The sequence below is a fragment of the Lynx rufus genome, unplaced genomic scaffold (assembly GCF_022079265.1).
Source record: "Lynx rufus isolate CCGP_SWC_20201006 ecotype Redwood Valley unplaced genomic scaffold, mLynRuf1.p SCAF_2, whole genome shotgun sequence".
NCBI lineage: Eukaryota > Metazoa > Chordata > Mammalia > Carnivora > Felidae > Lynx > Lynx rufus.
In genome coordinates, this window is record NW_025814834.1 from 90,433,527 (window position 1) to 90,461,018 (window position 27,492).

Sequence of the window (27,492 nt, forward strand, 5' to 3'; positions counted from 1 at the left end):
TGGTTTAGTTAGATTTATATGGGCATCTGTTTTTCATCTTTCTTAGGAAAAATGGTTTTCCACGAAATTATCTCCTTTCCTTGATCACTCATGTGAGTGTGTGTGTGTGTGTGTGTGTGTTTACATTTTTCATGCTCCTCTATGATATTCCATATCTTATGGCTAGAATTGACCTCTCATCTGTGTGTGGCCTTTGGACATGGAACATATTTCTATGAAATTGGCCTGGGAATGCTGCCTGTTGTACACTCCATGGCCTCTTTAAATTTATGTGTCTGTTTCTCTCTGGCAGATTGTAAATTCCTTCAAGTAAGAAGTTGTATCTGATTTATCTGTTTTGCCCCAATAGCTAACACATGTTCTGCATGTAGTATGTTCTTAACTAATGCTGCTAAAAAATAATCTCTTGGTGCCTATATTGTATTGTGAGCTCTGACAGCCTGTGATATGATCATCTTTCTATTATCATTGTAATACCACATCTTACTTTGTTATTAAATTTTCAAAAACTGCAAGAGTTAGAAAAAGATAGAAGAGTGATTTTATCATGATTTTTTATTCTCTTTTTCGTCTTTATGATACCATCTAAAGCTGCCCCAGGGTGTTTCCTGAGTGCTCTGGAACCCAGGTTAAATAGATTTCTATAGAGAACTGAACAGGCTTAATTCACCATCTTAACTTATTAGAAGAACACAATTTTACTCATTTTTGTTCTCTCTCCTCTTTGCCCTTTGTTTGCTCACTGATTTTGCTCTGGGAATCTCTATCAAAAATGGAGAGAGAAGAGGAAAGTAAGATATAGCCCCTGCCCTCGAGGGCCCCTGAGTCTATTTGAGGACAGAAATGATGCAAGAAGGAATATGGCAGGGGCTCTGGAGATTTGAGTGGTGTAAATAAATGATGCTTATAAAGGAGTATTGGACAGTAATAGTAGACAGTGAAATAATTGTGAGGACCATGGAATGCTTAGCTGGAAATTTGAAAGTCATCAGTAGGGGAACACTGATAACATTTGAAATAGGAAGTATCACAGTCATAGGAATGTTTTAGAAAGGTCTTGGTGACATGGTGCTCCTCAGGAACAAGCAGCCATGAGTTTGAAAAAAACAGATTTTTAAAATGAATCCCAACTTGCAATGTAAAGGAAAAAGGTACTTTTCCATTAAAAAATGGTCTTTTTTAATTTTATTTTTTATTTGAGAGAGAGAGAAAGCAGGGGAGATGGGGAGAGGGGGAGGGGGGAGAGGGAGAGGGAGAGGGAGAGGGAGAGGGAGAGGGAGAGGGAGAGAGAGAGAGAGAGAGAGAGAGAGAGAATATGAACCAGGCTTCACTCTCAGCGTGGAGCCCAATGCAGGGCTTGATCCCATGACCCTGGGATCATGACCTAAGCCACAAGTAAGTGTCAGAAACCCAACCCACTGAGCCACCAAACCACCCCTAAAAAATGTCTTTTAAAAGTTGTTTGTGGTAAATAAGGCATACAAGGGCCAAGTATAGAGGACATTGTACCTCGGGATTGCAGTTTGTTTTGCTTATTTATAGTTTTTTCTACTCTGGCTCCTTTGTCATCTTACTATGGAAATGCTAATAGCATGTACTTCCTAAGACTTCCTAAGAAATATAATATATATAAAGAACACAGAGTATTCTTCAATGTAGTAAACATTAAAAAAAAAACTTAAAAAGTAAAATCTTAAAGCTGCTGCAATACAACAGACATAAATGATCACAATCAGAAATAATTTGGGCTTCTAGGATTCTGCAGATGAAAAATAAAGTGCAGGATGTTTTTGAAGTGCTTATTATTGAAAATAAGGCAATATATGGCATAATTAAAAGATAAGTAGTTGATGATGGTAACTGGGAGGGGAACTACACTAAGTACAGCCCAGCTCAAGTCCTATTGAGAAAGAAAGGGCAGTGGGTCCGCCCTCCATTACCTTAGAAAACACACAGAGGAATTAGCTTTATAAACATTTTTGAAGCAGATTTTTAAAATGCAGAAGAATGCAAAATTAATATCTAAATACCAAAGGGACATTCATTAAGAGACCAATCTGAATTAGTCATTTCGTCATTTTCTTTGGTTTTGTGATTGTTCCAATCTAATTATTTTATTAAAAGTTCAGCATTATTTTCTAAATCCTTAGGGTGAGAAACACATAAGGAAATGTACAGGTACTACAGAAGGCTTTGTCAAGACTTTTGGGAAGAGGATAATGAGTTCTGTTTCTGTCACAAATTTTAAAGAGGTAGGAATTATTCTCTACCTCACAGCTAATTAAGGCTTTGGTTTCTGAAAACACTGGCCTTGCAGAAAGGAGACTACACACAAGGTTTACTCTTCTCCGGTCTCCCTGTCAGGCTGAGCAGCACTCTACCATGTGGACCAGCGACCTTGTGGCCCCCAGAGAGAATACTTGAGAAGAGCCCAAGGTACTTGTCATGACTGATTTCAAACAGATCACAACTTTAGCTGAATTGAGGAATTCAACTTTAGCGGCCTGTTTTGTCCACATTTCAAGAGTTTTAGGTCATCACACGTTCCTTATGTGCTTTCTGCCCCTTGGCATACTTTCAAATCACAAAATATGAGATGTGCATGTGGTTGGAGTAGTAAAGGCCAAGAAAAGCTGTCACATCAGTATCTATCCTTTATGATCCCTGGTAACAAGTTGTAGGTTGTCCCAGCTTTCACCATGCTTGACATGCCATTGGGAAAACATGCAAAACAGATACATTACATCTTTCTGTACAAGTTTTAATTCCAGTTTTTGCTTTGAGAGTACAGGTGTCACTGCTTAGCAAAAAACACTTATTACCGAGTTATATATATTGTGCAGCCATTGTTTTAAAGCTTTGATGTTGTCACGTGATTTTCCCTTGATTTGGAGATACTTTCTTGGCCTTTCATATAATCAGCAAATCAGAATAACCAAAGAAACCAAACCCAATATAACTACATAATATTTTCATTTGTTAATGTTACCTCTGTTAACAGTTTAATTTTTTCTATTTAGACTGCTTTCTCCAGGTTTTACTGCTATAGAAAACAGTCACCATTTCAGATGCTTTTAACAACTAAGGCTTATTTCTTGCTCATATCCCATGCTGGAACAAGTCAAGAAAATGAGATCAATCAATCTTCAACCCAGTACTTGACCCCAAACTAATTATATACACATACAAGAAAAGGATCAGACACATATGGTTTAACTAGCATCATTGATTCAAGAGTAAAAACATAACGATTCCTCATACTACCATTATTCAAGAAAATATGTTCTTTCTCCTTTTTTTATAGTAAAATAGTAGCAGAAAGAAGTCATTTTGTTAAAAGAGTATAACACCTTAAGCCTAATACTTCTCCCTAATACTTTAAGCCTAATCAGAAACTACAATTACATAGATATTGGCATGATATATACAATCTTTAAATTATATATATACATATATATACATATACACACATATGAGATATATATATAGATATATATATATATATATATATATATATAATCAGTATGTCATTTAATCTCCCAAGAAAGCTTTTTTTTTTCAGCTTTTGTAATAATCAACTTACCTTGAAAGTAAAATAAAAGGACGGATGAAGGGAAAATGTTTTGAGGCAGTAAAAGAAAAACATACAACATAGAAAAGTATCATAAAAAGTAAAAGAGGAAGTGGATTTAAGAGGAAAACCAAGGTGACATCATAAGAGGCTATACTGTTGGGCAATGTGAGACAAAGCAGAAAGTATTGCTGTCTCCCACTATTATGAACTGAAAACTGAAATGGGTGAATTGCTTGATGATACATCCTTTGTGAGGAGGGGAGAATAGATTACAATAGAGTTCTGTTTGATTCCAAAATTCACACCTGCTGTTTGTGTCACACCATACCAGCACTTTAATTTCAAACAATAGTGTAAATTAATTGATTGAATTAAATTACATTTAATTGCATATATTGTATATATGTGTATATATATACATACATGTGTGTGTGCCTGTGTATTATATTATGCATATATATGGATATATATGTCATTTATATAAGTATATATGTATACATATGTATACATGTATATATATAATGTGTATCTATTCATATATATATTTTCCATGGCAAAGTATTCATCAGGCAAGCCCTTCTAGAATTTGTGTCATGGAAAGAAAAGCATTTCTTTGTTGGCTGCATCCTGGGACAAGAACTGAAGTATCACACAATTTGTATCATTGAAGAATTAAAAATTTTACATGCCCAAGTGGCTAGAATGTGATCATCTGATTTTATAAAGGGAAGAATTAATAAATGAAAAGGGGAAGGGAAGGAGAAAGGAAACAAAAAAAAAAAGAAAGGAAGGAAGAAAATATTTGCCTTTTACTGTGGTTCTTATATATAAAGTGTTTCACATAGTGGGAAATGACTGATCAGTAACAAGCTGAAAGCATGTTTTATGAATGGTGCTATATATTCTTCATAGAATAGATTATGGCACATGTATATGATACGTCTCTACACATGTGTAGTCAATCATACATGTTCAACCATGTGTCCTCCATCCTTCATGAATTCATTCATTCATTTTGTCAAATGGCAAACATATTGATTGACCAGACATACACATTGACCATGTGCCAGACACTGTTCAACAAATGAGAGCAAAGATGAATAATAGTTGTCAATCAGTCTAGCATAGTCATAGGAAAATACACATTTAGATATTTATGAATGTATAGAGAGAGAATTTGAAATTATAATCTACCATATTCATGATTGTATATCAAATGCATAAAAATATTTTAACTACCCCCAGATTGCAGTTTTCTCCATAATGTAAAATATTACTATAATATTTTATAGGATTTTAGATTGATTAAAGACTTTTTGCCTTAACTTCCTGAATCAATTTTTAGCCCATTGCCTGCATAAACCTTCTCACCTTGTCAGAAATGTAATCTAACACTTGGATTAGGAAAGAAACGTGTTAATAGGCATCTTTCGTCATAAGGCCTCCAAAGTATTTGTCTGCAACATGCCTCTATAAATGTTGACAAATCTGGTGACTGTTGTATGACTAATTAACATTTACACAGGATACATAAATTTGTTAATTTATGCTGAAGTTTGACTTTAGCAAATCATTCTCATATGCTTTATCTAAATTACTTGTTGTGTTTCTAAAACAATTAAATGTAAAAATATCTTTTGAAAGTTCAGGTCCTAGATTTTGAGGAAGGCTGAAATGTGGTAATTGGAAAGTTGACATCAATACTAATAAAAGTTTCCTTAGTCAAGTAGAAGTGTTTGATAGAAAGCTTTGGTGTTACCTTTTGGTGGATAGGTAGTAATCTTGTAAGTAGAACAAAGGGAATGCTGAAGTACCAAAAAGGAGAAGGCAATTTTTATATCAGAACCACTTTTCAATGATTTAGGCTATAAATTACTATGGTTAGCATCAATATCCCAGCACATGAGCACCACAAGAGAAATTAAATATATTTTTTAGAGAATTAAAGTTATATTGGTCTTACAGACATTCACACACTCAAAACCTTGTGATAACACTTGCTGATCTCCCTACCATTGCCCCAAATTTGCATGGGATTAACGTACCTTTAACAATACTTAATAAGTTCATTTGGATATATCAGAGATCCTCATAATAATTTGTTTCAGATTTCACCACCCCATACCACAGAATCTCTAAGAATTAGGAAGGGCCTTCATGAGTTTTTTTTTTTTCAATAGAAAAATTCTTTATTGTTTACCCTTATTTTGTGGTAGATCATAAAATATTCAGGTGGCAAACTAGTTACTTTGTGCACATGGCAGTAAGCATAGAGAATTCCACCCCCCCTACATACACACCGTTTAGTATGTTTTTAAGATGGTTGTGGGACTAGACTTTTGGCAATGTATAGAGAGAGCTCTCTACATTACAGCGTGTATCCTGTTTTGTCTCCCACCTTTGGCTGTAGCATTATAACCACTGTTTCTAATGTTTTTATGACTTCAGTTACATCCACCATATTACTTAGTACTAATTTTATGATTATTCTTTTTCCCTTTCATTTGGTGTATTCAGTGTATTCAGTGAAGTGGAAATTGTCCACACACTCTTAAAAACCTCATACTTTTTAGATTTGCTTTATATAAAATTTTCTGGAAACTATCTAGATGATAAAAAAATTTCCATTACCAAAGATTTTTTTTAATGTTTATTCTGTCATCATTTCACACTTTGGTGGCCATTTCTGCTCAAGTGGCCTGCACATAATTTTATGTTTAAACATTTCTAACTTAAACCACCCAATCTTAAACAACTTCCCTTTCTGGATAATTTCTTAGCAAACTAGATTTGATCTTTTCTTTTATAACCCTCCTTACTTCTTAAAATAAATCACTTTAATCCATTCTGGTTTTTTTCATGCCCATTTCTTCAATTTCTTTTTCATTTTTAAAACTTTTCCTAAAATAATTGGTCAGAGTATATTGAATATCTCATTTTCTATTTATTTATTTTTTTATATTAATACTTCTCAGAAATCAAGAACTCCTTCCTGGTGCACCTGAGTGGCTCACTTAAGTGTCCAACTCTTGATTTCCTCTTAGGTCATTTCTTGATCTCACATTTCTTGAGATAGAGCCCCGCAATGGGCTCTGTGCTGACAGGGCAGAGCCTGGTAGGGATTCTTTCTCTCCTTCTTTCTCTGCCCTTACCTCTCTTATGCTTTTTCTCTATCTCTCTCAAAACAAATAAAATTAACTTAAAAAAAAAACTCTTTCTGACCAAATTCTCTTAGTATTAAAATAAAATTAGTTTTGTCTTACTAATTTTATCAGTACGAGGTAACACAATGATTTAATGGAATATTTTAAAACTATACATTATTCTAGAGTTGAATCAAGTATACTTATAAAAATAACATAAATTTAAGCTATGTTTCTTAAGCCTTCTGAAGAAAACAAAACAGGGTAAGACCTAGATGTTGCCATGTAGGAAGTAACAGTTAAATTAATAGGACTACATAAATGGAAATTGTAGTACAAAGCTGTATGTAAAAAATACCACATAAGTGAAATATAGTGAATAGCTCAGGAAGTTAAAATTGTATTCAGTATTAATATAAATGAATTTATAAATTATGGATATTTAAAGATATATTCGGCACATCTACAATATTTTGGAGCTAACATAAAATTGTGAAGTTGATATCAAGAAGGATATAAATACTCTTTAATAACATGTGCCTCATTGTCACTGCTAGAGACAGAATGTTAAACATTACTGACCACAAGTGTGAACCAGTGTGGTAATTCCTACAATTCTACTAGTAAAATAATGCACAATTTCCTTTTGTGCAGATAATAGTTTGACTTTCTTATTAAGGAGCTGGTACTCTCCTGGGCATGAGGGAGTAAAGAAAAACATTTCTTCCTATTCCTGCATTGAATTAGAAGGATCATGGCATTGTCATAGAAAACAATGATGAAATCATAACACCACATTTTATTTCTACCAGTTATTAGCTATGCTTTTCTGGCAAATTATTTGAGCATGTACTTCCTCATTTCACACAGTGCATAATTTGAACTAGGCTATTATAGAAGTGAATAAGAGTATTTTTGATATGAATATACTTATCCTAAGATCTGGCACAAAGTTCAGCAAATGCTAATTGGACTTTTTAGGCAAAATTTCACCTCAAAGTTAGGGCAGGGAATTTTTGAGGCATGTTACAAAAAAGAATCATTAGGTATATATGAAAAGAAATTTAGCTCAGAAGGTTGTGAAACAGTAACAGATTAAAAGGTGTTTTACAGGAAAATTAACAAGTGAATACATAACTAAACATCTAAATATATAACATTTTTCAGTATTACTATCTGTGAGGAGAGGAGTACACAAGGTACTGGGAGCTACATAGAGATTTTGAAAGTTAGGAACACCATGCAAATGTCCTGTTGCCAACACCATGAGTAAAATTTGCAAAATTACTTGTAAAAAAATATTTGGCAAATGGCTTAATTTTTAAAAATTTCTTTACATAGGGGTGCCTGGGTGGCTTAGTCAGTTGAGCGTCTGACTTCAGCTCAAGTCATGATCTCACTGTCGGTGAGTTCAAGCCCTGCGTCGGGCTCTGTGCTGACAGCTTGGAGCCTGCTTCAGATTCTATGTCTCCCTCTCTCTCTGCCCCTTCCCCACTCATGCTGTGTCTCTCTCTGTCAAAAATAAACAAACATTAATTTTTTTTGTAATTTCTTTACATAATATATATGGCAATACTACAAAATAAGTCTGGTTAACAAAATGTAATAATATTTTTTATTTTTATTGAGGTTTTTGGAGCACCAAAATATGCATTCAAAACATGCATGGCACAAGTTTTGTAAGTCTTCCTTAATCCCTTTGTGTCATTGTTTCCCCCTGTGAGATTTTTTTTTCTTCTGAGTGTCTCAATCATCATGGTTAATAAGGGCAGTCTCATATATATATACGTATACATATGGAGAAATTCAATTCCAAATTGCTTTAAGGTTCACCTTTGAATTTTACTTTGGTCCGAAGAGTCCCATGACCTTTAAGTTTGATGAAAAGAGGGAGTAGTTATTAATCTCATTATTTTATTTTGAAGTTCTCCCAAAGCAGGTGACTCGAGACATTTCTGCAAAATGACATTCGTAGACCATGTAAGTTGATCACTGTTACACAGTAAAAGGCAATATCTCAGATTTTAATACACCTTCAGTATTTTTTATCTGATGTTCTCAATTCTCGGTCACTCTACTTCTTCAGAGCCAGCACTATTTTGGACAGTTTAATTATATGTCTTATATCTATGCTTAAATGTAAAAACTGTTCCTTTTTAAAGATTATTTTTATACCCTTATATATGCCAAACTTATTATATTCCAAAAATGTTCACTCTTCTTCATTTTAATATCTGCTATACTATTCCTTTTACACAAAGTTATTTCATTGTGCCTCAGAATATTATAATTGAAAGAGTATATTGTAACTATACAATAATTTCAAAGAATTTTTTCTTAAATTTATTTTTTTAATTTAATCCAAATTACATCCATATAGTGCAACAATGATTTCAGGAGTAGATTCCTTAATGCCCCTTTCATTAAGCCCATCCCCCTTCCACAACCCCTCCAGTAACTCTCTGTTCTCCATATTTAAGAGTCTCTTATGTTTTGTCCCCCTCCCTGTTTTTATATTATTTTTGCTTCCCTTCCCTTGTGTTCATCTGTTCTGTCTTGAAGTCCTCATATGAGTGAAGTCATATATTTTTCTTTCTCTATTTTCACTTAGCGTAATACTCTCTAGTTCCATCCATGTAGTTGCAAATGGCAAGATTTCATTCTTTTTGATTGCTGAGTAATACTCCACTGTGCGTGTGTGTGTATAAATATATATATGTGTGTGTATGTGTAAATATATATATACACATACACACACATATATATACATATATAAAATAAATGAAATATAAAATATGTTGTAATTAAGTCTATTGTATACATATAGGTATAATGAAAGTGGAAGAATAAGATTAAGAAAACAATGCAGCAGTTAATTATCTTTCTTTTTAATGTCAATAGCCTTAGAGAGAAGGGAAGAAGTCAAAAACAAAGTGAAATCTATAACGCTTTACCAGGCAGCTATTGACTTCAAGAAATTGTTAGGAGCCATAAAAAAGAATGAAATCTTGCCATTTGCAACAAAATAGAAATACAGAGTATAATGCTAAGAGAAGAGGATCAGAGAAAGACAAATATAGTATCATCTCATTCATATGGGAAATTTAAGAAACAAAACAGATGAGCAAAGGAAAAAAGGAGAGAAAGAGACAAACCAAGAAACAGGCCCTTAACTATAGAGAACAAACTGATGATTACCACAGGGGAGGTAGGTAAGGGGATAGAGGAAATAGGGGATTGGGATCGAAGAGTACACTTATCACAATGAAAAAAAAATAAAAAGATTAAAAACTTCTAGGAGTAATATCTTTATATGATGTTGTGAAGAAAGAAGGATAAATGATAGTTTAAATAAATCTCTCTCTACCTTCTTCTCTATATCCATGTCCCAACAATACTAGTTAAAATTTGCCAAAGTGTCAGGGCACCTGGATGGCTCAGTCAGTTAAGCATCCATCTTCAGCTCATGTCATGATCTTACGGCTTGTGAGTTCGAGCCCTGTGTCAGGCTCTGTGCTAACAGCTTAGAGCCTGAAGGCTGCTTTGGATTCTGTGTCTCCCTCTCTCTCTCTACGCCTCCCCCACTCATGATCTGTCTCTGTCTCAAAAATAAATAAGCATTAATTTTTTTTTAATTCACCAAAGTGTTTAAATAGTTAAATAATTCAGACCACCATGGTGACAAACACAAGAAAAGGAAGCTAATTTTTATTGTCCTAAGGTTAAGGATAGTAGGAAACAATTATAGAATAAGTGTAAAGGAATGATATACAATATACAGGCGTTTGTGCTGGTAAGAAATATATAGATATAGATATAGATATCTACATATAATCTATAGATTATAATCTATATATATCTACATCTATATATATCTATATAGATATATATCTATATCTATATACATCTATAGCTATATAGATATAGATATATATTATATAGGGAGGGCCATGAAGGACTAACTTGAATACAATCATCTGAGAATGATTAGCAGGGAGCAGTGGATTGCAACAGTACAGATTAAAGATGACCAGGGCATGGACTGTGGATTTTGCTTGAGGAAAAATGAAAAAGAGATGCCAAAGATATTATAGTCAGCATGATAATGCAAATGATTCAGTAAGGAATTGGACAGGAAATTTTGATGATCCTCAGACATTCTGATTCCTAAATGCTCTGCCATTAATGGCTTTGATCATTGTAGTCTGCTCACAGTATGAAGATTTATGAATTTCTGTAAAGATGGTAAAAATACTTGGTCTTAAATCAACCACTGGAAGAAGAACTCGTGGAGCAGCAAATGCCTTAAGTAGTCATTGTGTAATGTAGGCAACAAGAGTAATGATTTCTATGTAATATCTCAAAAGAGATTATTTTTTGAAATGGGAACAAATGTAGAACAGTAGAACATATTTTATCTTTGGCCATAAAACATTGTTTTATAAGGAGTATAGGGAAAATTGCAAGGTGATCATCAGCTGATTAAGATGTATAACAGTTAAAATTAATTATTTCTCCAGCACAGTCTCTGAGAGTTATTTCCAGTATGTAATAAGTAAAATATTCCCTGAAGATTAGGAATTTAATCTTGCTTCCATAGTTTAAAAGGAAAAGCTTTATTACCATGAGCAGGTGATTTCTTTTATCCATAATAATTACTGGATTCCAAACTATGGATAAAATAGGTAATTAATCAATACTGTTAACAAATACCACCTGTCCTACCTAAATGATTTCAGTTTAGAATTAAGAATCACACTATATTTATCTTGTTTAAAAATCTCTCTTTACTCTTTTGGAGTTCTAAAGCGATATTTTTCATAACTTCCTAAAGTACTTGAAATACATGACGTTCATATCAGAACACAATCTGGTCAATTAGTATTTAATCCTTCCATTCCTGAGCAATTCCTTTTTTTTTTTTTTTTTACTTCCAAGCATCTCAGTGTAATGATGAGCCCAGAGGTTCTTATCATAACAAAAATATATATCGTAACATAACAAATTATATCTCAGGTCATTCCTCTTATTTAACATCAGCCCTGATTTAGGTTTGTTTTCTTTTGGTTCAGCTTGGTTACCAAAAGAGGTAATGTAAAGAGCAAATTTTTATTTTAATTTGTAATTCAATGTAATTGGGCAAAAATAACCTTTTATACATCAGCTATATAATGAAATTATTAAGCAATTGGTATTGGTTTTCTCCCCACCCCCCCCCACATTGGAGTATGAAGCATCCTCAGGAAGATTTGACAAACATAAAGTTACATTAAAAAAATTTTTTTTTGCAGTGATGACAATTCATTCTGATGTGTTTACAAATTCATTCTAAACACCTTATTCCAAATTATCTGTGGGTTGTGTCAAGAATTAAAAAGTGTAAAGAATTGGAACAATTTTCTAGGTCATTCATCTGCAAAACCACAACTGAAGAAGAAAATAAATGATTTTTAAAAATCAACAGCTTTATTCATTGTTCACTTTATTATAATTACGTGAAAAGGCGCTCATTCCATTACCTCAATTCAGGAATGTAGACAGTCATTGACCTGGCCCTAAACCTTATTTATCTATTTTAATGATTTATTGCATTATGGTATATAGTAATTGTGTATAGGAAATATGTATGTAAGCTTTTTATAAAGAATGTAAACAAAAAGGTAAGATGATGCATGAATGACGACCTAATACTAATATATTATTTTTCATTTAAACCATACTCCATACTCATACTTTTACAATATCATTATTAATCAAATAACTATATTCTTGAGTTGTAACATTATTGTCAATTATGCTGGCATTGATGTTTTAATGAAACAAATTTTTTTCACAATTTGAATTTTTTAGTAATGATTTTATGAGATTTTTCCCATGTTTTAGGAGAGCCAATACTTTCTTCATGAATATCCCAGATAATTCACATGGCATCATTGAAGCCTAGTTCCAAAAACAGCTTCAGCTATCTGAATTGGCTATGACAGAATTGGCAGAAACCTTGAAATTGCAGTTATTTAGTCTGGCCACCATGCCCAGAAAGATCTACTTGGAATGGTTCTGGAAGCTGTTCTTTTATTGTGTGCAACTATTCTTAATATGGTAGTATTTGACAGTCATTTTAGGTAAGAACTGAAGCCAATTAAATGGTTTCTCTGTGGATTTCCTCTGAAAGATGCACAGAGGCATCTTGTGTTAGCCAATAGGCATTATTTAAACATAGCTAAAACCATTCCAGCATTTATTTTGATGCAACCAGCTAATTATATGGCTGTGATTTATGTTTAAGTAAAGGATTTTAATCAGATCTATTATTTTCATCCTCTGCTGTACTCTTATCACAGAGTCATGGTACCTCTAAGGGGAAATGGGAAGACAACTTCTCCCACGAAAATCCTGGGCACATTCTCTTGTTTCCATACTAATAGGAGTCTGATTTTAAATGGGAAAACACTGTTATTTCCCTATCCGTGATTAGAAAAGTAAAAATTATGTAGCTTGAACTGAGACAGATGACCATTTGCTGTTTTGTGTTTAGTTACACTTTGGACATAGAGCAAGCCAGAAAAAAAAAAATTCCAGAAACTTAATAAAGATGGATTTGCTTGAAGGGCAAACTCAGTTTTTATGGTGGTTACTTATAGTTTTCAGTACTTTTTAAATGAATTCCCAATTCTTAAGATTTCAGTTTTTCTATAAAATATGCTAAATTGATGATTTGACATAAAGAAAAATGACTATAAACCTAAAATTTTTAAAGTATTTCAACAAGTGAAGTACAGTTGAAGTTACTCTCAGCATATTGGCAATACACAGGACATTAGCAGAAATCTCGACCTAGTATTTACGAATCTGTGATGGCTGGCTCCTCTAGTTCATTTTGTTGGAAGTTAGTACATTAGCAGACTTGTGAGTTTTGTTATGAACCAATTTTTTTTCTTCTTCTTTTTTTATTTTTTTATTTTTCTAGATGCTCCACCAACTGGTCAGGCACACAATGTGAGAGACCAGCCCCAAAAAGCAGCAAGTCTGATAATATTAACACAAGTAAGTTCCTCAGCTTAACATGATGAATGTTCTACATGGTACAGAAATAATTCTCTTATGCCATTACTGGGGGACTTGAGTCTTGGAATTTCTCCTTCAAGGAATTTTTCAGGAGATATATTGCAATCCAGGTGTTTTGGGAAGGATAGAGCACTGAGCTCACATGGTGACAAGATCCAGCATTTATGTGTTCTTTCAGGTAGAAAGAGTTCAAACTTTGGCAGGTTTCAGAATGCACATCTGCAAACCTAGCATAAGTTTTTCTTGGGAAATGGGAAACATCAGTGTACTAAGGCTTCAAATATCACAGTGGATATGAGAATGCTCCAGAAAAAAAAGCAATTCCATGTTTTAATTAGAGCAAAGTATATTTTCTTGAAATGCATTTCAGTATGTTTTTGGAGAGCATACGTGACTGGTGAGTCTTAAAGAAAAGTATATTAACAAGAAAATCTTAATAAGGATCATGGGTTGATTTATTGCTTATCTTTAAAGTATTGGTTTTGAAGCATATTAAAATGTAGTTTAACATTTTTCAAATCCTTTTTTTGTGCAATTATAGTCTTAGGGCAGGTCACTGATATGAAAGTCCATCTACATCATCATTTGTGTGTCTACGCATGTATTTTTAACAACTTTAAACAATTTTATGAAAATTTTCAAAATGAAAGTTTCCCAATTTACACATATTGTCACTAATTTTATTATGAGTGAAGCACTTTTGAAATATGTAATATCTATCAAGTGGGTAAATATATTCTTGAAGAAGAAAAATTATATCCCTGATTGACAAATGCTTACTTCAGCATTTTTGTCTCTAGTCCGTCACTGCTGGTGAAAAAAAAAAACTTCATTTTTTTTTAATTTTTTTCAACGTTTATTTATTCTTCAGAGATAGAGAGAGACAAAGCATGAGGAGGGGAGGGGCAGAGAGAGAGGGAGACACAGAATCCAAAGCATCCTCCATGCTCTGAGCTGTCAGCACAGAGCCCGACGCGGGGCTTGAATCCACAAACCATGAGATCGTGACCCAGGCCCAAGTCAGACACTTAACTGACTGAGCCACCCAGGTACCCCTGAAAAAACTTGCTTGAAAACAAAAAACATACTATGGAGTTTGTAAAAAAGGCAAGGAACTGTCAGAGGCAAAAGTATGCAATTTTTATATCCTAGATGTAGGATCCTAGTGTTTGCTGATCTACTTGTTTGTTCCAACTGCCCCCAGATAGTTTCTCTATCACTGCTTGAAATTCTCTAAGCAAAACTGTCCAAATTTCCACCATTTAGAAATTAATTTGGTCAAATAGACATGAGCATCTTTGAAAAATGTCAAATAGGTCTAGAATAAATAGCCTAGACATGAATATTTGAATTTGTAGAGATGGGTAATCATTGGTCATATAGTATTATTGGGGGTTTACCCTGGAATTTGTGTGTTCTCCTTAGGGAAAGGAAAGGAGGGAAAGGAAAGGAGGGAAAGGGAAAGGAGAAGGGAAGAGAAAGGGAAGGGCAGGGCATTAAGAAAACTATGGGGACATTACTGTAGGAATAGAGTACTGGAATTTGAGAAACTGGTTCATAAAAGTTAGTACAGGACACGAATATGCCTTGCCTAATTTGATATTGAAAAAGGAGAGGGAAAGAAATACTTCCTTTTCTCTCTTCCCAGGATGTAGGGCTTATACCCATATTACAAATAATAGTTCTGGAGCCATACTAATTTATATATGATTTTGTAAACCAGTTACAAAACGCAGCAATCATTAATAGCATTGTTTTTTAGCGAAAAGTACATTTTGAGTTACTAACCTATAGAACACACTGAATTTACAAGTACAAGTTATTTTAACCTTTTGTTTATGGTGATTTCTCAGTTAGATAAATGAGATACATAGCCTTTAACAGAGTCAAAAACAACTTTATTGATAAACTCTCTGAAAAGAAAGAAGGATACAGAGTAGTATGTCAATTGAATTTTTTTAATTTGGCATAAGTTCCATCCACAAGGGAAAGCTTGGTGTTTGGAAGGTGGATTGGAGGAGGGAATGCCAGATGTTTTTATTGGAGGGTGCTATCTCCAATTATTTACATGGCCATAAAGCTCCCTTATAAGGCCGATGCCTTTCATTGCATGCAACAGTTCTGAGAAGGGACTATCAAAAAGAAGGAGTTGCAAGTATTTGTAGCCCTTTTTCCAAAGATTCTAACGTTCTTCCTTCCATCACTGATTTAAAGTCGTTAAATTTAACAGAAGTATCAATGCACATTGAAAGGGCTATTAGCTCTGTAAATGTCAAATTTTCCTAAATTTGAGCAAAGTTGACCACATAATGACACTATTAAAAGGTACTTATCATCAGACATTTATGCTTAGCGAAACTTGCCTCAATAACTCTGGAAGAAGGAAAAAAAGTAAACTGATCCCACCTGAGGTAAGAGGATTATTTTTATTCTCTGTTAAAGCCCTGTGGTTTTGAATGGTTGTCAAATGCTCCCCAAACTTGGAGAGAAGTCATCCACCCAATAGGAAAAGATAGATACTTTAGCAGTGTGTTTTCAGATCTGCATTTCCACTAAGAGTGAAGCATTCCTTAACTATCAGACCTTGGAATAATAAAGAATGCATGGCTTCTGTTGGCCTGATGACTGTCAACTGGCAAGGAGATTTACCTTTCCAATTGCACAGATTTCTTAATCATCTTGGAGTAGTCATACTGATGTTTTCTGGCTGTTGCTGTTTAAAGATTCTAAAAATCAGCCTGTGGAATTAAACAGATCTATTATCCTAGAATATTCTGCTGAGGTTCCACTTAAAAAAGCTAGTCTGACTCTTCTGAAGTTATTTTGAAGAGTTTAAAATTAAACATGATAAAATATTCCTTGTATACTTCTATTTCAATTTTACCTAAGGTTTTAAGGGAGTGAATGCTCAATGTTTGAATTATGCTGTTCATATTTGCTAAAATTAAGGAGGATAAAAATATACTCAGCATTTGTGAGGCAGTAATATTCAGATGCTGTATTTTAATACAGTGACAACAGAGAAGTGATATCTGTTAGGGGTCTGTGTTTCCTTTTTTCCTATCTTGCCCTTATCTCTTTTATACCATCCTGTTTCAAAATAGAAAAAAAATTAATTATGTTATACCAAGGACCCAAAACTTTGTAAATTTAGAGAGATAACTGAAAAATGCAACAAAATAATGCCTTTGTCCTAATTCTCCCAAGGCATATTTATCAAGCCTCAACTAAGTGTCAAGTACTGAATTAGATCCCAGCCACAAGTCAGTGAGTGAGACAGACTGCCTCTTCTATGAAACTGAGGTTCTAGAAAGGTAAACAGCAATAAAACAAGGAAGCAAACAAGTGAGCATGCAGATTTATAAAATAATTGTAACGTTTTATTGGTCCTGTGAAGGGAGCAAAAGTGAAGCAAAAATAGAGAATGGCAGAGGAGAACTGAGGTCAGGAGTGATTTCTCTGAGGTGATGGTATGTAAACTGAGATTTGAAGGATTAAAAAGAGAAGAGGCTATTTCAAACACAAGGGCAGGAGGTACAAAAACCCTGGAACAGGAAAGAGTTAAAGATGTCCAAGGGATTGAAAGACCAGTGTGCTGGCATCAAGGGGACAAGAGGGACAGTGATACAAAGGGAAGATATTTTCTTTATGACTGTTAATATTACAGTTTATCCCAGTGCCAAAGAGAAAATATCCTACTCACAAAAACATATCCACTTTCACATTTATGGATATGTGTAAACATCCATTTAAAAGCAGAATATATAGCAACAAGTCAAAAGAGGTCAACTGTAATGGTATGTTTAATATTTATACCTTTCTACCAATAAACAAAAGGTCCTTTCCTCTGACTTCCAGGACACTGAATTATTCTGGCTCCCTTCTTAACTCTCTTGAAGCAATTCTGTCTTCTTTGTGAGATACTCTTTCTCTATTTCTTCTGGATAACTCATTCTCCACTTCCCACTATACACACCCTCCCCGGTGATTCATAATTCCTCAACCTCACTTACCAACTCTATGTTGACTACCCCTACATTTCTGTTCTCAATCCTGGTTTGTCTCCTGGGTTTGAGACATAGATCCCACTGCACAATTGCAATATCCATGTCTATATCCATGGCAATGTCTGTATCATCTGTATTCCATGGGAATCTCAAACTCAACATGTCCCAAAGTGAACTCACCACCTTCCCCAACTCAAGCAGAGTGGCAACATATATTTTTAATTATTTAATAAACATGTGTGTCATACTTCCTGTATGATGGTCAATCCTATTTACATTACTATGATGTAATATTAATGATGACACTCATTTTATGGATGTGTGAACTGAGACAAAGATAACTAATTTGCCAAAGGATATGTTGCTAATAAGCTGAGGTTTAGACAAAGATAGCCTGGCTCCGGAGTCTATTCTCTCAACTGCTGTGCTATCCTGACTCTCCCCAGGAGAAGGTCTCTTCAATAGAACAATTTGATAATATAGTCCTTTCTAATGGGGAGGTGTTACCTAAAGAGGCTTCAGAACAGTGTTGCAAAGGAAGGTTTGTTCTATGTGAGAAGGTTATTGAGATGTTGAGATATCGTCTCCATCTTTAATAAGTACAGAATGTGCTTTTTTAAAAAAAATCAGTTTAGAACAATCCACCAATAACTTACTGCTAAAAAAATCATCTGCAAAAGACCTTGATTGATATATGTTACAATATATTTACTTCTATATATTCTACTTTGGAAAAAAAATTACTTTGATAAATATCTGTCTTATAATTCTAAAAGTATATGTTGTTGACAATGATTCCCTTCAATATAAAATTTTATGAAGCCAAATTTTTAAAACTTGCCCAACTGCCACCCTGAATTAGTTATTGGCTACACTAAGCATTATTGCAGTTACCTTAATTGGTTGTATAAACTTTAGAAGTCTAGACTCTTAAAAAGAGTGCTGCAATGTAAGCAACTGGAACTGCCATCTGTGATGGGAGAAAGAAAAAGAAAAAGGTTGGTAAGTTTTTTAGCATGTATATATAACAGCATATCTACCTTATATGGGAATTAAACTATATACAACAAATACATTTTATAATAATATGCAATTGCAGTGAGGGGAAGTAACTTTATGTACCTTAAAACCAGGATTGGTAAGTATTTAACATCTACCAATTTACCAGATATTTTAGCAAAAAACAAAAAAGAAAGATAATGAAGTAAGGATATTTATAAAGTCATGATCAGTCAGTTGAAGTCAGAGTTTATGAAGAGACCAAGCTGTTCACTGGTATTTAAAACTTGTGAATAAATGTTAATTACTATCCAAGGTGCCAGATTCTCTACTTTCATTAATTACTAATAAATTACACATTCATATAAAGTTCACTTTCCCAAAACCAAGATGGTAATATAATACCAAACTCACTAAGTAGTATAGTTTGGTAAGAATATGAAATAATAAAATGAATTTTACACTTTAGGAACAGACTACATAAGGCAAGTCATATTTTTTTTCTTGCATGGAAGATGTAGTTATTTGGTTATTTTAAACAAATGATGTTTAAAGTTCCAAATTGGATTATGTTACACATGAGATTTCCTTAATAAAGACTTTCTGGTATCTTGGTAAGCGATCTCCAGGATGGACTATTTTTCACATAGATATCTTCTGTCTAGAGTTATCAAAACTGATCTGTTTTATTGTACCTAAGCAGCTGCTTATTGTGCTAAACATTACCATTCATTTATGCCACAGTATTTTACATGCACATGTATTTTCAGAGGGAGATTAATATATTTAATAATTCCTAATGTTTCATTCTTGAGCCATTTGAGATCCCCGCATTAAATTTCAATTAGTTTGGGGTTTCATTTGTTTTAGTTTCCACATGACTCAACTGAATCAACCAGATGCTATTCTAAATAGACAAAGCCTTTGTCTCAAGATATTTGTTGGAAAAACTAACATTAGGTGCTTGATAGAGCAACTTCATACTCCTGTTATTAAGCAAACCTCACACTCAAGTTTCTTCCTGCATAAGTTATATAACTATAGGTGTATCTTCCTATGGATCACGTTATCAGCAAAGGGGTATTGTCTCCTCCCTCTCTTGGTGGGAGGGGGGTGGGATGCAGGGGATGGGGAGAAAAAGGTTGCTATTGTTGCCAAGCTAGAAAAGGAGGGCAGAGGTTCTCAATTTTGTTTCTCCCCTATGTTCAGATGCATAAAAACTAAGACCCAGTTGCTCTGACCACTCTTGAAGATCTATCCCATAGATATTTTATTCCATTTTGAAGATAGGTGATAGAACCTAAGATCATTTTTTAAAATACATGGGGGAAAAAGGTGAAAATGGACATTTATAACAAAACCAACTTCTCAGATCTACTTTGCTGAAACTATTGTGGGGCTAGAACCTAAGAAAAACAATCCCTTTTGCTCTTCCTCTCCCCCCCTCCCCCCATTTTGTTGAATCAAGCTAACAGGCCTGTGTAGTAGGTCTTCTTGTCTGTTTTATTGGTGAGGAGCATGAGCCTCAAGTTTTAAATAACCTATCCAAGGTCTCAATCTATGTTGTGAAACTGATATTTAAGCCTATGTCCATCTGAATCCAATGCTGATGACCTTCCATTTGACTAGGCTGCCATCAGATGCCTAGATACACTAGGCACATGTACTCATTGAGAGAGAGTATTTATAGCTAAAGGAACAACAGTAAAGGTGGGATTATGGCCAGTGGAATTGTATAAATTTGTGTTCAGTCACCACTGATTTACAAGAAGTTACCAGCATGTATTTACTTCTATCATTGCAAGTAAATGTGTATAGTGAGAATCAGACTCTGCCTGACAAAGATAACAGTATTTCTAAACCTCAAGGTATTTAACAGCAACACATAAATGAAAGATATCTAAAGAAACATTACCAGCAAATCAGTATTTAATACAAGAGTGATTTTTCAGTAACATAGTTATGAACTAGGAATATAGATGTTTGGCCTGAGCTTTACTTTCATTACATCAGTGGTCAAATGATTTAGTGTAATAAGGTGTTCAGTTATATAAATCTTTAATTCACTTTATTTATGTGTTCTCCTATTCATTTTTTTTTTTTTAATAGGAAGCATTGCCATCATTGTGCCTCTTGTCCTCCTGGTGACTTTGATAACAACCTTAGTAATTGGTTTAGTGCTTTGTAAAAGAAAAAGAAGGTAAGATTCAATCATTTAGACAGTCAGTAAATAAATTACACACACAGTTACAGAAAATGTAGGAATGTTTTCCTTTTAATTCTTAAAAACAGTTATTCCAACTGCAAAATCTTGTTTTCAAACCATTTTATCCCTCTATTTCATTTTAAAGTGAGTAAAATTCAGACAGCTCTTCTCCCTTGTTATGTTGATGGAATGGCTCCATTTGTATATTCTAACAAAACTAACAAGAGGACATGTTAATTAAAATTTCAGTAGAATTTTACATTTGTGGTAGTTTTTCCATGAAACACCAAGAGTCTCTGAAGTGTATCCTATTATCTTAATGTGTAGGATTAGTAATGTCAATACAATGATACTGAATATGTGTTGTATATCACAAATTGTGCATTAAATTCACAAATAATGTATTTATTTATTTTATATATTCCTGGAAGTATGATTTTACCATTATTTGAATAGGCAATTATAAAGATCTGGAAGCAGTAGGTTGTCTATAGAGTTATTATCCAGAACCAAGGATGACCTGGGTATTGAAAACAATCTATTTCAAAGATTCTTTATCACTATTTGTTAGTCATGGTTTTCAGAAATAAAGGGTAAAACTTAATTTAAAAAATTATTAAGAGGGCCCCTGGATGGCTCAGTTGGTTGGACATCCAACTTCAGCTCAGGTCTTGATCTCACAACTCCTGAGTTTGAGCCCTGCACTGGGCTCTGTGCTGACAGCTCAGAGCCTGGAGTCTGCTTCTGATTCTGTGTCTCCCTCGCTCTCTGCCCCTCCCCCACTCGTGCTCTGTCTCTCTCTCTCAAAAATAAGTAAACATTAATTTTAATTAACTAGTGAATATTCAATTTCAACTAATGTATTAGCTATTTAGGAGGAATATGTTCCAAGTGCATTTTTTATTGTTAAGTCTAAATACTTTTGGGAAAAAACTTAATCACATTTAGACTTTTTTTTGTCCTTCCATGACTTGAAAATATCATTTGTTTTAACTGCACTTTATTTATTAACTTTCTGTGATTTATATTAAAATAAGACAGTAAATCTACAAATATGATAGTTTTATGTATCATGATCGTAATACTGAGACAACTTACATTAATGTTCACATATTCTAGGACAAAAACTATTAGAAGACAGCCTATTATCAATGGAGGAATCAATGTAGAAATTGGCAATCCATCTTATAACATGTATGAGGTGGATCATGATCACAACGATGGAGGTCTTTTAGATCCTGGGTTTATGGTAGATGCAACAAAGGTAATATGTTTTAAGATGATGGACAGACAGTAAGCACTAACATTCTTGAGTTGCTTATCTGTAATACAGTCCTTAATTTTATCAGCATTTCTTTTATCTGAAGTTATAGTAAAGAACTTTAGGATGCATTGAACGTTATAGTCTCTTTTAAAGAAAAAATAAAATTAAGGACTGCATTCACCTGAAGCATGAAGTTAAGATAACATGTTTTGGAAAATATATATTTATTCATTCATTTCGTTTATATAAGTATAATTTACTTAAAATAATGTCTTATTCAAATATGTTGAGATGCTAGCACATCTATATATACAGCGTAGTAGAAAAATACTGTCTGATTTATTTTTTAATAATAAGAAGAGTGCAGTACTTCATTGTCACAATAAGGATTTTATTTCCAGTAGTGCTTCATTGATTCAACTAAGCTGTGTCCTTGAATTTGCTTGTAATCAAATTACTTTTCTAAAATATTTTTTCTATCCACTAGAGTAACCCTCCTATTAATTTGGGTAATGTTGTGATACACATAGTCTAAAAATTTGCCTTTTTTGGGTAAAGTTTCTGTTATTATTGTATGCTCAGATTAGCACTTTTTAAGAGAAATAGATAAATGATGCAATTCTCCAGATAAAGTAAACTTGTTAAGATTCACTATGCTGTATTATCTTCATATTTTGCATGATAATTATAGAATATTTTATTATGAATTAAGAGCATCATTTTGCTTATTATAGAATGATTTTCCTTAGCTTATTCATTCATTTATTGGATACTTATTTATTTTCTGATATTTTACAAGTGCTTTGTCCAAAAGGTACCTTTATATTGTAAATAATCAAAGTGAACAATCTATGTCCAAATGGTTTTGCACTCATAGCAAGAGCTGTTCCCAAAGATGTTGAATTACTGTCCCATTCATTCAAGCTAGTTCTGAATCTATGGCCACACTCTCTAAGCCTGAAAATGATGGTCAAACATTTGTTTCTCTGAAAAGGAATCAATTATTATTGCATGTATAAATTTTTACACTATCAGAGGCCATTGTAGTGATTTTTTCCTAATTAGAAATAAATTTACATTAATTATTAATTCATTAACTCCTACATTTTAAATCGTGAAATAAATCCTGGAAACCTAAGTGTCAGTGTTTTCTACTTAAAATTAAAAGTCTATATACTTTGTGCACATTAGTATTTGGTAGTTTTTCTATGAAGAAGAAAGACATCTTAAATAATAGAATTCTCATATTCTTTGAATTGTTCTTAGGAAAAAAAGTACAGTGTAAGTATAATATTAACTGATAAGGACCTACTTTATATAGTTTTCATAAGAAGGAGAGTTCTTATTTTCCCCATAATTTTTATTTCTGGTGATAGAATTAGGTAAATTTTGGATAAAGAAAATAGCTTTTCAGTACTCCATTTAAAAATTTTTCCACATTTACTCTAGGAAGATAAAAACTATGCTTCAGTGCCCCTCAAATATACTTTTAATGTACTTTGCACATAACACTCAGTAAATATTTATTTACCAATTTGCTGACTGATTGACCAAAATTACCTTAATGCGACTTAAATGGCTGAGTCTAGTTAGCTTCTGATTTTTGGAATGTAAATATGAGTTGTTGCCTAAGAAGTAACTGCAAAAAACACAGCTAGTCCTATTAGGTATAAACACTTTTGGAAAGCAGAAGGCCACACCAAAGCAACCTTAATGATCAAATGTTTTTCATAGAGTATTTGCTGTGTCACAGTGGTTTGGTAGAGTCATGACGTGATCACATAAAAATTGTGTAACACATAAAGATGATTTTATAGAACAGTCATTTTCATTATTTTCAAAATGGATAAAATTTATATTTCAATCATACCTTCTAATCAAAATAACTGAAATAGTAAATAAAGTTAATAAAAAGATTTGCCTATGGAGGCAATTAGAGAATAGTTTGAAAATTACAAAAAAAAAGTGAAATTAGTATTTACTAATTCATCTCAAACCTTACTTATTTTCAATATTTTTACAAAAATGAGATCTTTATAGAGGAAAATAAAGAGGCAATATTGACCTAATTTTATACTTAAAATCTTTCTCTGAGACCTTTGCCCTTGTCCAAACTTTGTGATTATTCAATGTTAAGAGTTGATAGTTAATTTTTTTTCAATTCACCTTTAATGTACTTTAGAGTATGTATATTCATTAATATTTGTATGCTCTTCAACTTTTCATCCAGTACTTTTCTCCATTTTGGGCCACTAATGAATACTCTATCCTGAATATGAGTGTACCAGACTGGCTAATTCTGCCCCTAGACTCAGGAAACTCTAAAGTCAGTATTTTTTCATGAAGACTCAGTGAACTAGTATAAATAGTAATCCATCTGGAAAGCCCGATTTCCAAAACAGATTTTTTTTTAAATATCAAATTTTTAATTTTTTAATTTTTTTAAATATACAGTGGTGATGAATCTTCAAATAGAAGCAGTCAGAGATTTAAGTCTTAAGAATGGGCTACTGTCAAAACTCTTCAAAGAGACAAAACTTTAAGTGAGGGATGCTTGTGGGTTTTTTTTCACAGAGCTGTTAGCAAAGATACAATTTATTTGGGAAGGATGAAGTTAAATAAATAGAAATGAATGGAGGTCTCTAGATGCATGGCATGTCTATCAGTAAGCTGCACATAATAGAAATGTCTACTTGTGAAGCACAGATCCAATATTAATAGTTTTTTTTTTCTTAATCTATTAAAGTTACTATGCATGCACTGTTCATGCCCCAGGGCTAATGATTTTTTTATACTATTTTTATGACTTAATATGAGTTTATGTTAATGAAAATCATTCCATGATATTAGATCAGAAACTAAAATTCTCTGTTTACATACAGGCCAGGTACATAGGGGGAGGGTCCAGCGCTTTCAAGCTTCCACACACAGCGCCGCCCATCTACCTAAACTCTGATTTGAAAGGACCACTTACTGCTGGGGTGAGAGAAGAAAGTTCATTATTCCATATCCATTCCATCACAGAACCCCTCACAATGAAAGATGATGGCTAGACTTAGATAAGGGCTGTCTTTAATTGAGTTTTAATTAACAAGAGGTTTCAAAACAGCATTAAAATCAGGACTTATGTTTTATGTCTTGCCTATGCAAGATCATATATAAGACATGTTATCATTTTGCACAAGCTATTAAGTAGAAATACCTCTTCTGCTGATTTTGAAAATGTCACAGCACTTTAACAATAAAAATGAGTATTGGCTATTCTTAGAAATCTCTAGTCAGAAATTTAAATAATTTAAACTGAAATTCATGTTTGATTTGATTTGCCTCCTATTAAGATGTTTTCTTGAGTGGATACAAGTTTGATATCCAATTAAATAAAACTATATTACAAAATGTGGTGTCATATTGAGAAATTAGAAATGGTCTAATGAAACCCTTCTTAAACTTTTTTTTAATTGAGTAACAAGTTTTTAGAGGAAGGTACTCAGTCTACAGTTACATGGTGCATGGTGGATGAAAGAGGGATAAAATAGGGGTATCAAGATTCCTAGGGATGCATATGTTCTCCCTTGTACCTCTCTCCCATTAGCTGTTGTCCATTCTCATTCTTTATCATGTTTGTCTCATTCGCATGACTCAAATATTATATATTTCTTGTTCGTAACTAAGATTTAGTGTTCTGCTTTTGGGAAGACGAAACAAAACTAAACAAAGACCAGGCAATGATTTCTTAGGTTAAGTTTCAACTCATAAAATCATGAACATTGCATGTTTTTCAACTGAAAGAGATCACTTCTTCTGCATGTCTCAATTCCACTTCACAGCGCTCTATCTATGAAAATTAAGAAGACTGTGGACTTCACAATTCCTTGAAAGAATCCAAAATACTTCCTGTGATAAATACATATAGGTTGTCTGAAGCAAAAATATTGTCTTTATTTTAAAGTCTATTCCACCAATATACTTTACTGTTATTTTGTTTCCTATTTTTGACTTCATAGTGAAAAATTATAAGCCTCAAGCAATTAGATGACTTTCTGTAAACACATATTTCCTGCTGCTGCTATGGCAATAAGGGGACAAACACATTGACTGGAAATGTGATGATTTGGTCTAATGTTTTACACTTTTAAATAAGTCTCAATGAATATTGTTATCACAAAGATATCCTTGGGCTTTTACTATCATGTCAAAGCTCCACTTAGATTCCCAAGTTACCTGAAAAACGTACAATTATGTTTTAATCTGACACCATGCAGAAGTCAACTAAAGCCTGTCAACAGAATTTAAATTACATTTATATAATTACTATTTAGCAAATTAAATGTATTTCCTATAAATGTTGTTAACATTAAAAGACAAATACCCTAGAAAATAACTAATGTGTTCAAAACTGATAATAAAGTTGTATTTATCTCTTTCTTCTCTCCTTCAGCCAACAAATTACTCCAATCCAGTGTATGCAAAATTATATATGGATGGGCAAAACTGTCGAAACTCCTTAGGAAGTGTTGATGAAAGGAAAGAACTGCTTCCAAAGAAAATAGAAATTGGGATAAGAGAGACAGTGGCATAATCAGCTATACCTTTTATATGCTGTATAAATGTATAAAATATAAGGATGACTTTTGTATGTTCCAATAGTATTTTACTTGTTTTGGCATCAGCATTACCTCTTTCTTTATCTTTTTCCTGGTTAATTGTTTTCTGAGTTTTCTGGGTTTTGTTTTTTGCTGATGACTGTTGATTGACCATTTGTATGGTATTTTTATGAAAAAGAACTGCACTACAATACAATTTACAACAATGCTGCTGATATGATTCACCTTTGAATTTGTTAAAATTAAAAACAACATATTCCTTTGTAGTGTGAATATGAGCAATCTATTTTGTATGAAGTTTTTGGTTCTATTAATCAACAAAGAGAATCTCTGCACTTTTTCACTGTATGATCTGGAAGCTGTAAAACAATGTCATTTTATTTTTCCATTTAAATTGATGGAAGAATGATTGAATGGTCAACTCTCTTCTTTGTGCCCATTAAGATTGATTCAGACTGCTGAAAATATCCAGCCCTCACAAGTCCAGCATCACCTGCTTTAAAATTAGCCTTAGATTGCCACATGATAGATGAGAATTTTGAGGAAAAACTTTTAAAAACATATAAAATTAATAATGTGCATGGATACATACGACTACATTTGCCAAAATTTAGTGTACTCTATGTGATA

At 33.1% G+C, this 27,492-nt stretch overlaps 1 protein-coding gene across 1 annotated transcript in view; it reads left to right on the plus strand.

The window, feature by feature from the left end:
* The window catches only part of LRP1B (LDL receptor related protein 1B), a 1,918,909-nt gene extending 1,892,072 nt beyond the window's left edge, over positions 1-26,837 (plus strand). Inside the window, exons 88-92 of the mRNA XM_047084146.1 lie at positions 13,685-13,761; positions 20,898-20,988; positions 22,114-22,258; positions 25,141-25,239; positions 26,697-26,837. Coding sequence (XP_046940102.1) covers positions 13,685-13,761; positions 20,898-20,988; positions 22,114-22,258; positions 25,141-25,239; positions 26,697-26,837 — 553 coding nt within the window. The remainder of the gene's footprint in view (positions 1-13,684; positions 13,762-20,897; positions 20,989-22,113; positions 22,259-25,140; positions 25,240-26,696) is intronic.
* Positions 26,838-27,492: the final 655 nt, after the last annotated feature.